At 47.5% G+C, this 11841-nt stretch overlaps 1 protein-coding gene across 1 annotated transcript in view; it reads right to left on the bottom strand.

The window, feature by feature from the left end:
• The window catches only part of LOC119449798 (exosome complex exonuclease RRP44-like), a 47932-nt gene that overhangs the window by 16280 nt on the left and 19811 nt on the right, over positions 1 to 11841 (bottom strand). The window contains exons 18-21 of the mRNA XM_037713067.2: positions 9864 to 9954; positions 7177 to 7254; positions 5402 to 5542; positions 4989 to 5111 (exon numbers count right to left, since the gene is read on the bottom strand). Of these exons, the coding sequence (XP_037568995.1) occupies positions 4989 to 5111; positions 5402 to 5542; positions 7177 to 7254; positions 9864 to 9954 (433 nt within the window). The remainder of the gene's footprint in view (positions 1 to 4988; positions 5112 to 5401; positions 5543 to 7176; positions 7255 to 9863; positions 9955 to 11841) is intronic.

Here is an 11841-nt window from a genome sequence, read left to right as displayed (position 1 = left end):
AGGTCGCATAAACATCACGATCATCACTTCCTGTTCCGGCATCCCTGCGCATGGGCTGCTCCCGCTATCGGTGTGCTATCACGATTCTGTTTGCCTTCTGTACAGCGTTCTTCGCTTGTTCATTCAGTTTTGTGTTCTAGACAGCACCTTGCTGTCTCCTAAGAATTCTGCGTCAAATGGCGCCAATGGTGTCTTCACAGTCTGCGCTGAAGACCATGCCGATGAAACGTTACAAATATACAACGCTGACATGGCGAAGAAGGCGGCTATCATTCAAGTGCTAAGTGGCCGTTCGTAGGTCGAAGTTGCCCGAGAATTCAGTGTTTCTAAACAAACCATATCGGACTACATGAAGAATAAGGAGAAGATTTTAGGCGCTACGGAGAAATCTTCAGCAAGTGAACAGAAACGGGTGCACCAAGGTCTTTATCCAAAGTTAGAAGAACCGTTGAGCATCTGGCTAAACGCTACCGTCGCTCAACGTTTTCCCGTTTCTGGCCACCTTTTGAAGCAAAAGGCCGAGACCCTCGCACTTCGACTTGGCATTGACGGGTTTAAGTTCAGTAACAGTTGGCTTAGAAACTTTAGGAAGCGCTACGACATCGCTTTCAAAATAATGTGAGGTGAAAGTGGTGCAGTGGATAACACACTGGTAGCGAACTACTGCAATGGAAAGCTTGTTGAGCTACTTTGGTGCTATTCACCGGACGACACCTTCAACCTCGATGAGACCAGACTTTTTTATAAGCTGCTGCCAGATAAGACACTTGCCCGGTCTGAATAACCTTGCCACAGAGGGAAGCTCAGCAAGGAAAGAGAGAGAGAGAATAAACATCTTTAATATGTAAATGCAGCTTTGGAGAGGCGTGTTGAAACGCCTGTTTCAAGTATAGTGGTAGCGTCGTCTGCTACACTGTGCGGCGCATAGAAGCCGACGAGAACGAGGTTTGGAGGGGGGCGCGTGGCACGACGAATTTGGTGCATGGACACGAAAAAGGAAAAGAAGAAATGAAACCCTAAAGACGAGCTGACGTATTGTCTCAAGGCTTGTCAGTCCCCGACGACGAAGCCTGCTCTTTCCTTCGAAAAGGCTCGCGCCTTTACATTTGGTGCCAAAAACCCGAGAGCAGGACTTCGACTTGGATGGGCCATGGAGCGCTTGAAGAAGATGCGTGCAGCTCGAAGAGCTCAGCAGACGCAACTTGTGAAAGAGATCAACGACCTCATTGAAGCCAACGAATTCAAGCTGGCATAGCTCCGGACTATCCTTCAGCGTCTCAAGAAGAGCACGAATGAGCTCACGAAGATCAACAGTGAGCTTCATGCCGAGATGTCCGACGATGAGGTCGTAGCTGACTACGATTCCGCACTGGAATGTGAAGACCAGGCCACAGGCGCCCTGGGACTGCTGCGACACCATATTTTGGAGCTGTCTAATCCTCCGACCACCGGTACAGGTGTTCGTGTAGAGCCGCCGCCCATACAACCTACCAGCGCAATGCCTTCAGGCGAGAACAGTCCCCAAGTGAGTGCCCCTGCCGCACTTGAACCAAGACTGCCCAAATCGAAGCCTGCTCTTTCCTTCGAAAAGGCTCTCGCCTTTACAAGGCGTCCTCATTCAAGAATGCCTTGAGCTCGGGCCGCGTCCTGGGCCCTCGCAATCAGCCGTTGCTGATCTTCGAGGTCGGAGCTGGCCAAGGCTCTCTCCCAAAGCTTGTTGGTGTAGTAAGGGTTCGGAGGATTGAGTGGTGCCTCTCTGCAAGCCCCTACTATGTGCCTGAGAGACCTGGGCTCTGCGCTGAAGCGGCATTGCGGAAAGAATTGTGTAGGGGCTATGAGATGGTTTCTGGTTGGGTGGGGGAATGTATTAACCTGTAGAGCTCGGAGGAATCGCTCCTGCTCTCTAGGTAGTGACTTGTGTGGGGGTGCATATGTTCTGCGGGTTAGCTTGTAGTGTTGTGTGATGTCTTGGTATGAGACTAGAGGGTGCATGCACTCGGGTTCAGATTCCTCGGCGTTGGCTCGGTGGGTCAAATCTCGAGCCACATGGTTGGCAACCTCGTTGCCAGGAATGCCGTGATGAGCTGGCGCCCAGATGATCATGACTGATCTGGTTGGCGGCTTTTGATTGATGATCTTGAGCCTAGTGGCATGAATTCTGCCGCTAGCAAAGTTGCGGCACGCCTGTTGGGAGTCGGTCACTATGACTTCAACCTGTGTTTGGGAGAGCGCGAGAGCTATGGCCGCTTCCTCGGCTTGGAGGGGATTATATCGGGTGAGCAAAATGCTGCTCCGGTGTTCTTTGTTGACGATTATGGTGGCTGTTGTGGCTGCTCGCAACGCTTCGGGGACAGAAAAGCTATCACTGCTGGCGGTCGGAAAATCGAAAAACCATCGATGCTTCAAGGAAAAAAGAACTTTACCCGTCTGGTACGAAGCCAACACCAAGGCGTGGATCACGCAAAACCTGTTCGAAGCATACGTACGAAAACCGGATTGGAAGTTTGAGTTGCAGATGCACAAGGTTCTTCTCCTCGTGGACAAACGCAGTGCCCAGGCGCCAATCATCTGTCTGAAAGCGACAGAACTAGAATTCCTCCTGCCAAACACAACAAGTATTCTCCAGCCTACGGACAAAGGCTTTATTAAGAATTTAAAGGTGCTGTACCGTTCTTGCTTGCTGCACCGCGTATTGCTGTGCTTAGATAATCAAATTAAGTACGTCGACTTGATGTCCGCCGTTAGTATACTTGCTGATGCCTGGAAGGCAGTGTCAGCAGACACAATCGGCAATTGCTTCCGGCGCGCCGGATTTACATTCGGCAATGAACCCAACTCTGCAATGGAAGAGCCTGAACTGCCACTTAGCACAATGGGCGCAAATGCGGACATCATTAATGACCTGCGAGGCTGCGGTGTGCCGATCCCAGACACAGTTACGTTTGAGGAATTTGCAGACATCGACAGTGCAGTGTTGTCGTGTGCCGAATTGAACGACGATGACATTATTGAGCAGGTTCTGCAACCGCCAAACAGCGACTTTATGACTCAGATGAGGTAGTGCCGTGTGCTCCGTAGCTGTCACATGAGGACCTAACTCGAGCCTTCGCTGTTCTTTCATCATCATACAGCGATCATACCACACTGGCGGAGATCCAGGCGGACTTGGTTGCACGTAAGCGGAAGTGCGTGCAGCAATGCATCGACAACTTTTTTCATCCCCAGGGGCATTAAGGTGTAAATAAAGTGATTGTTTTTCGTGCATCCATTTTTTTGGTCATTCGATAGTTTGGACTTCATTACCTTTCCCGTGGAGTCCAAATTATCGGTCGTCGACTGTATTTTAGGAGCACGAAGGCTAGCAAATCATGTTTCCTGGCAGCTTCACAGCTGCCCGTATATTGGGATGTACGCTGTGCGGCACACCCCATAGCACGCGGAGACACCTCTGATTGTTGTCACCTGAGTGATACCTCAATAGAGTTCAAGGCTAGACATACTACAATAATAACATGCTGCATGTATGTTATGTATCAATAATGTGCATACTTGACTAGCTTTCTATTTTGATTGTGGGCAGAGCTGTAAGAATTAAAACACGCTAAGAGGTTTCCCAAACCCAAAATATTGTCGATACCTCTCAGTAAAACGCAAAAACTTGCCACTCGTCGTTAACAGCATGTTCGCCTTGCACCTTCTAGGGTGATCCCACATACCAGTATGGCGCCGGACGATAGAGGGCACTGTGATTGCAAAATGGCAGCGCCCTCTATAGAACGGTTGATACCAGATTAAAGTTGCACACGGAATTTAAAAAAAGAGCTTACGCATTCTTTTTTTTTTAAAGATATTTCCTTTGGCAAATGTAAAATTTAGGACAAAATTTCTTGCTGCCTGCAGCCAACAGTTGTGGGGATACGCGACTGTCACGTGTCCCCTGATGTTGTTTTCCCCACAACACTCCCGTCTCCTGTCCGGCTTTGCTGTGTGGCTTCGCTGCGTGGCTTTATGCCGGCGGCGGTCGGTGTGGTTGCAGAGTCGTACCGAGAGATTGAGCGAGTGTTGCGCTGCTAACGCCACCTAAGGGCGGGCTTACGCGGGCACGAAAGGGAGAAGGCTGTTCCTCTTTGGCTTGTGATCGGCGAGCAGCGCCGAAGTAATGCGCGTGCACCGACACACTCTCTCCAAGACTGTCTCACGCGAGGCCTCGGAGCAGGGCACTGGAATAGATGAACGTTCGAACGCGCCACCATTGGCGTGACTGTACACGCGAATGGCCAAATGTAAAATTTAGGACAAACTTTCTTGCTGCCTGCAGCCAACAGTTGTGGGGATACGCGACTGTCATGTGTTCCCTGATGTTGTTTTCGCCACAACGCTCCCGTTTCCTGTAATCCAGCTTCGCTGTGTGGCTTTATGCCGGCGGCGGTCGGTGTGGTTGCATAGTAGTACCGAGAGATTGAGCGAGTGTTGCGCTGCTAATGCCACCTAAGGGCGGGCTTACGCGGGCACAAAAGGGAGAAGGCTGTCCCTCTTTGGCTTGTGATCGGCGAGCAGTGCCGACGTAACGCGCGTGTGCCGACACACAGTCTCCAAGACCATCTCGCGAGGCCTTGAAGCGGGGCACCGGAATGGATGAACGTTCGAACGCGCCACCGTTGGCGTGACTGTACACCCTAATGACTAGGCGTTGGTTTCCAGCATGGGGTGAACATATTCGCTCACTATCCAGTCGTGGTGAGTCGGACCTCCTCGATTTGTCACGCGCCCATCAGTGTAGTAATTCGGCTAGCAGGCATTAGTGTATGAAAGGTGTAATAAATGCCCTTTTCATTGTTTGCACTACTGTGTTGTCGTTCCTTTAACCCCAGAGCACATGCAAGAGCCAACACAGTGCATAGTTGCGATGCACTGTTCCTCAAGTTCTGTATGCACAGATGATAACATATTGTTAGATGAAGAAGAAAACAAGAAAATAAAGGACTTGCCTTAGGTTCCACTATCTTGATCACCACCTTCTGATGTTGGATGTTACGGCTGTCCACTGAGACTTGCACAACCAGCTGATCGAACTGATGCAATGTGATGTCCCCAAATGACTGCGTACACGCCTGCAACCAAGAAAAAAAAAACTCCTATACCGCGCCGTGGTGCTACATGCCTCTACTTTTCTGGATAAAATGCATCCCACACTGTGCCTTTCTGCATGCAATGAGAGATGCAGAAAACAGTCTACATGGGGCAGACTTGATACGAATGACCACAAGATGTGGCTAGCACAGGCTCGTTTACTTTAGCAGCTGCAGGAGTTGTGCTACGTAACGCACAATTGAAGTGTGCAAGAAAGAAAAATGAAAATGACTTGGTGTGATTGCATATCATCTGCACTATTGGCACCCACCTCTTCGTCATACTTCCAGCCCTCTTCTTTAAGAAACAATGTTGTTTCCAGGCCGAAACGAGGCATCAAAACCTGCACAGCATTCTCACGAACAAAGAGCACATATCCTTCTTCGTCAACCACTTTGTCTTGGAAGAACGCCTGCAGAATAAAAAAAAAGAAAGGATCAAGGATACGAGAGTAAAGAAGTGCCTGATGGAACTAGTGTAGAAGGAGTAAAACGCAAAGGCAAATTTTACATAAGTAGTCATTCAAGTTATCCAAAATAAGTAATTCTTAGGTTGTTAATACAGTCAACGTCCGATTTTTCAGACTCACTAGGAGCCGCGAAAACGTCCAAAAAATCGGGCAGTCCGAAAAAATGAATGCATGCCTTTTACTGCCCCCAAGGACTCAAATCGCCAAAGGCACGTCCGAAATAGCTCTAAAGGCCTGCCAGTACACTTATTAGACGTATCTGTGCTCATACTGCGATAGGAAACGGCGGGTGACCGTGAGTATAATCAAGAAAAACATACCGTGTCCCGTGACAATTTCCCCTTCCTACTCTTGATATGCTTCACCGCAATACATCGCGTATGCTTCACCGCGTAACACAGCTGTATTGAGGCGAAGCTGACTTTCGAGAACCGGTATTATGCAACGCGCCGTGCTTTGCAAGCTTCGAAGCCATTAGCGAGGATTACAAAGGCGGAGTCAGCGCCACTGCTAACAGCGGCACATTGTTTCAATGAAAAACATGGCACTGAACAGCAAGAAGCTTGGTAGCGAATGTCGAAGTAGCTAGGCCTAGTGTTGCCCTGGTTGTGGCTACGGCTGCCAGTGGATCTGCGTGCGAGAGCGCCGGTTTGAGGCAGCAAGATAATGAAAATGGCGGAGTTGATGGCTTTGATTAATGCCGTTTCAGATCTGCGATCATGGCAAAAGTCCGGAAATTTGGACGCCGAAGGTTTTTTGCGTCCGAAATTTCAGACGTTCTTACACATTGACTCTGGGGTACGTGGCGGTGCCGCGAAGGCATCCGAATTGTCGGGCCGGTCCGGAAAATCGGTCGTTGACTGTATACAACTAGGCACCACCTAAGTTGCTAATTTTCTTATTACCTACGTGAAAGCAGTCAGCTACTACAGTTAAAAATACTTATAATCCCTCTGTGCATATGGCAATAGAGTCAAACCCTGTTACGTTGCTTTTTCCTAGCTGCTGCATCTTCCTTGCATGGTTCCTGGGCAAAGCCCACATACTGTATTCTGGCTTAACACGTTTCTCTGTGATATTACCGCATCATGCGTTACATTTTGGATAAGAGTTTGTTGTAAATTTAGCCACATGCATAGGACATATGCAAGTTAATGTGTAAAAAATACTTTATAAGATGCGTAAATAGGTCTCAGTTAGATGTGCGAGAACTTTCTAGTAGTATGATGTTTTCCTCACAATTGTCATTGACTGGCAGTAGCTATTGGACGCAAACTGGAAAAAATCTTGTTGCATGTTAAAGTCAGTCACAATAATGCCAATAACATCACTGGTATGAACTTCAATCTTAATTTTTTTTTAAGGCATTGAAGGCGAAGTGTGGAGAAATAAACAATATTCAGGTGATAGCCAGACAAACTTTAGTTCATTCTGGGGGATTTGTAAATCTTGTGTTTTCATGATTCCTATGTTCTCTCTCCATGGTTCCATTACAAACACTATGATGAGGTTTTACTGTGTTTGCTGAGTAAAAGAGGGTATGATGGTGTTAATGCAATGCCCAAGAGAAAAAATACCTGGGTGTAAAGGGCCACTGATGCTCGGCCAGCATACTGTGCCATATTGTGACGATAGTTGAGATTATTGCACAGCTCCTGCAATTGAGGTGGCCAAAGAGAAAACAAGAGGAATTAAAATACACATATCCTTTGACATTAGCACGAAGAGTCTGAACAGAGCTCAGCATTATACGAGATCTGAGAATGTATTATCGGACGATCACTCTTGGCCTTCAAATGACGTAGTGCTCAATCAGCCAATCAACTCATCCGGTTTTGCTCAACCAGCCAATAAACGCACACTGAAAGTGATATCGCCTGAAAGCGACCGCCCAAGACTACGTCCCCTGATGTTGACATTTTAATGTTGAATTTAGCCACATATCCATGAAGGGTTCACCCACTCTTAGGAGGAACACTTGATTAGTATTCAAGCTCTCATGGCAGCTTCAATTTGAAATAAAGGCCTACAGAACAATGTTTTGTCAATAGATATCTGCATTAGGGTTCATATAGAGTATAGACCACTTATAACGTAACCGCTTATAGTGCAGGACCGGATATAGTGCGGTCTTTTCAGACTCCCGTTAATTTTCCCATAGCACTCCATGTATACACGTATCGCTTATAGTGCAGTTGCGGGCAAACGAAATACCTGTTACAGTGCAGCTGCCTGGCAGTACGGAAGTCAGCGGAGACAGCGAACGCTCCCCTCAAACGGGCGCCCCAAGGAGTGCTCGAGGAAGAAAGATGAAGTGGAGGAGAAGGGCACGTGGTGTGAACGAACAGCCAGTGAGGCTGTAACCAGAATCTTGAGTGCGAGTCGTGAAATGTCACGGCGTGCATAGCGAGCAAGGGCCACAAAACGGCCAACGCTCGCTTCACGATAACAGCAGTAAACGAAACTTCAGTGAGCGAGCGGGCGGCGCCGGCATGGCACGGCGAAGAGCGCACGCGGAGACCGTGGAATGTGAGGGAGGAGGGCGGCAGGGAAGCGGATTTCGCCTCGGCAACTCCGCCGCTTCGGTGGCTCCCCTCACCCTCCTTCATAGCTCCCTCGCTTTCGACTGTCACCGTGCGCGCCTGCCGCCGTGCATGCGCCGCCGCTACAGCCGGCCCGGCGCCCGCTCCCCGAAGTTTCGTTTTCTGCCGTTATCGGGAAGCGGGCGTTTGCCGGCGCGGGTAGTTTCGTTGGCCGGCCTGGGACAGCACCGTTGCTTCCCTTTGCGCCGTAGCCGCAGCGTGCAAGGTCAACATGTGACTAGAAAGTAGAGGAAGCATAAAGGAGAAAGAAGGGTTCACTGCCGTTTTCTACGCGTGGCTACGGTAGCGTGGCTGAGACGTCGGCACGTACACGCATGTTCCGGCGAAACGCAAAATCGGCGACCTTGCTATTTGAGAGAGAGTGAAATGTCCGCCGCGGTTTCTTTCTTTTTTATTTTTTGGTTTGTTCGCGCGCGACATTGAGGGGTCTCCCCTAAGCTTTTACTCTATGGCAGAACAATGCCAGTCGGAGGCGCCGCCGCGTGATTTGGTTCGAATTAACGAGATTCGACTGTAAATTGAATGCAAACGTTCTAGCCGCATTCCTCGACTGTCGCATACACGTGGCGGCTCGGTGCACATGTTTTGCATATGTGCGGGCCTTGAAAATTGTTGCTTTGGTTATAGTGCGGTACCGCTTGTAGTGCGGATATTTGCGACTCCGGTGACTTACGTTATAAGCGGTCTACACTGTAGGTCACTTATTTCTCACGCAGGGGAATAAAAATTCAACACATAGTGTACTGAATGCTAGAGAATTAGGTGTTCCTTTAATACGGATGACCCCATACATTTTCCCAAATATGATGGAAAGAACTTGATTCTGCCTGGGTACATGCAGCTGTCTTATGATTTAAGAAACTACATCGGGTAATGTTCCACTAACAACTCCCATAATGAAAAATTATTAGCTTAAGTATGCCATGAAAACAGCCACTCGGGTCCTTGGGTCACGTGGGTTGATTCAGTTATCAAAGTACAGTTATGGACAAGCAGGCCAACTACACAGTGCTGCATGTTGAACATGTGGTTTTGTCAAAATAAGGTACACCGTGCGTCATCAATGCAGCCTCTCGTGCTGCTTCTTCCTCGCAGAACCCCTGTTGCCCAAAGCCCCTGTGGATGCCAAGGGCCCCTGCCATCTAGCCAGCAGAACATTTCATCTTTCAGGACAGTGGAGTATGCACTTTGAGCCCATATTCTCCATTGACATTCCATCATGCATTGTTGCAATTCTTATGGGAAAAAATCAGCAGCCCTTTCCCTGTCGAGAAAATGGGGGTCAGCAAAGCTTGTCGTGTGTGTATCTGACCTTCCTGGTGATTTTCTTTCTCCCACCCCCCTTTCTCTGATTCTCTCTTTTTCTTTCTCTCTTTCTTTTTGTCCCTGGTATATGCCATAGAGCTTGGACCCTTCAGGATCGGCCCACTTTTCAGCGTGTCACCACTACCAGCGCCGCGCTGCCACTTGTGAGCCTATAAAGCTTCGCTTAGAAATTTGCACGAGAAACTTTAGCACTGGCAAGTGTTAAATGTTATCCAGTGCTGTGCATTCCAGTGATTTGAATAACTTAACAAATGTTATTGCATTCAAAAGCTATTACACACCTACATACACACTGGCATGTCTATGTGAGAACAATAGCTTCAGCTATTTCTTACCTGGCATTTCTCCTTGTGGACGAGCTGTGGGTATGTTCCCTCTGCCCCAACACAAACAGCAAGCAGTCGATGTACCATTAAGTCGGCATACCTGCCAAAATAAAAAAGCCTGACTCACAGAAAGCATAATCCAGTCAAACCTCGACATAACAAACAAAGATATAACAAATTTGTGGATATAACAACGTAAATCTAAAATGTTTCTTGTTGATATCAGCCTGTAATAAATAACTCCTTATAATGAATATTGGATATAATGAAGGCATTTTCGTGTCAGATAGTGCTTTGTTGCAACGATGTTTGACTGTAGACAGAAGTGTCCCGTAATACAAAGATATGACACATTGCAGCAGGACAATCAGCATTATAGTGTACGTGTGTGTGGCTTCACGAGACAAGGACTTTGACAATATAATATATAGAGTATTAGTTTTCCAGCATAAAGCCCTCCTATAGAAAAATTTGCTGTGGGTAAAATACATCATGTTGTGTTGTGGAAAGCCCCATGAACGTGTGCAGTCCTACATGCAGAAACAGTATAACTGCATGCATCAAATCAGTTCACACAAAACTAGGATAAATGCATACAAGTTTGATATACATCAACATATATGTAGTTCAATGTGAAAAAAAGAGCAAAACATGTGCATCACATGACACACAGGCATAAAACAGTTGCAAGTATGGGTGACTGTGAAACTAACTGCTCTTAAATTGCTGCAAAGCAAAATTGCTGTGATCCTTTCTTTTTACTGCTGCACTAAGCTGGGGGTCACAATTATTAATAACGTGCACTGAACATGTAATTGTGCTGGTACTGTTCTTCAATTTGACATGAATATTAGCAATAACAATTGCTACAATCTGACTGTTATTGGTGACAGTACACCTTGCTTAAGTTCTGCATAATAAATTAATTAAACCCACGGAACTGCAACATCACATCAGTGACTTGTGAAGTATTCTTTCAAAGCCCAATTTTCATTCACACAGTGAAAAAAGTGACGATTACAACGGGAGAAAATGAAGAGAAAACTTCTTTTTCTGAATGACGTTCAACATCACATCAGTGACTTGTGAAGTATTCTTTCAAAGCCCAATTTTCATTCACACAGTGACAAAAGTGACGATTATAACGGGAGAAAATGAAGAGAAAACTCGCCGTCGCCGTCGCCGTGAAGTTCCGTATGACGTCATCGTCGCCGCGCGCCGAACGCTGTATGTGCGAGTGAAAGGCGCGAGGGGCGCGTCTTTCACGGGGAGTCAAACGCGCGTTCTGCGCCGTGCTCGCTTAAGGGCTGCAGAAGTAGGCGTCTCTTTTTCCAATCACCATATATGTAGAGCAACGCGCGAGAGGCCGTGGGGGAGGGGAGGGAAGGGAGGCGACGTTTAGCTGCGGCACCAAGTGCCTATTATATCAGAGGCTCCAGCAACAGTCACCAACGCCGCACGCATTTTGAGCTAACGCGGGCAAAAATGGCGTCGACAACAGTTCTGCGTGTTGTTGCTCACCTTACTTCGATTGCTGTGTTGCTATCGCATTCATGCTTCGCCCTTGGGACATTTTTCTGAATGACGTTCCAAAACCACTGACCGGTGCATCAATGTGACGTCACGGATATAAAACTATTTGTGCCCATTTTGGTGCAGGAAAAGTTCTCAAAGCTTGCTAGGTTGAGCCTCTGATTCCTCTAGAAAGCAATGCAACTCTTCGTTGCTGGTAAGCAATTAAGCAGACCCTTAGGATGCTCTAAAAGTTCACGCCATTATGGCAAGCTGATGCGGCATCACCACCATCTTTCGTTCTTTGCATCTCTTCCAGCTTACCAAGCCTTCTCTCAATGTTAGAGTGGCGGTATTGCAATCACAAATGAATAATTTACTAATGCAGCTGAACTTATACAGTAGACTTACGTTATTTAGACTCCGGTTAATTAAATTTTTTTATGCTTTACCGCATAACATGAAGGCACAGCAG

This window comes from Dermacentor silvarum, chromosome 4, assembly GCF_013339745.2.
Source record: "Dermacentor silvarum isolate Dsil-2018 chromosome 4, BIME_Dsil_1.4, whole genome shotgun sequence".
Lineage (NCBI taxonomy): Eukaryota > Metazoa > Arthropoda > Arachnida > Ixodida > Ixodidae > Dermacentor > Dermacentor silvarum.
This window is presented reverse-complemented; position numbering and strand designations above follow the sequence as displayed.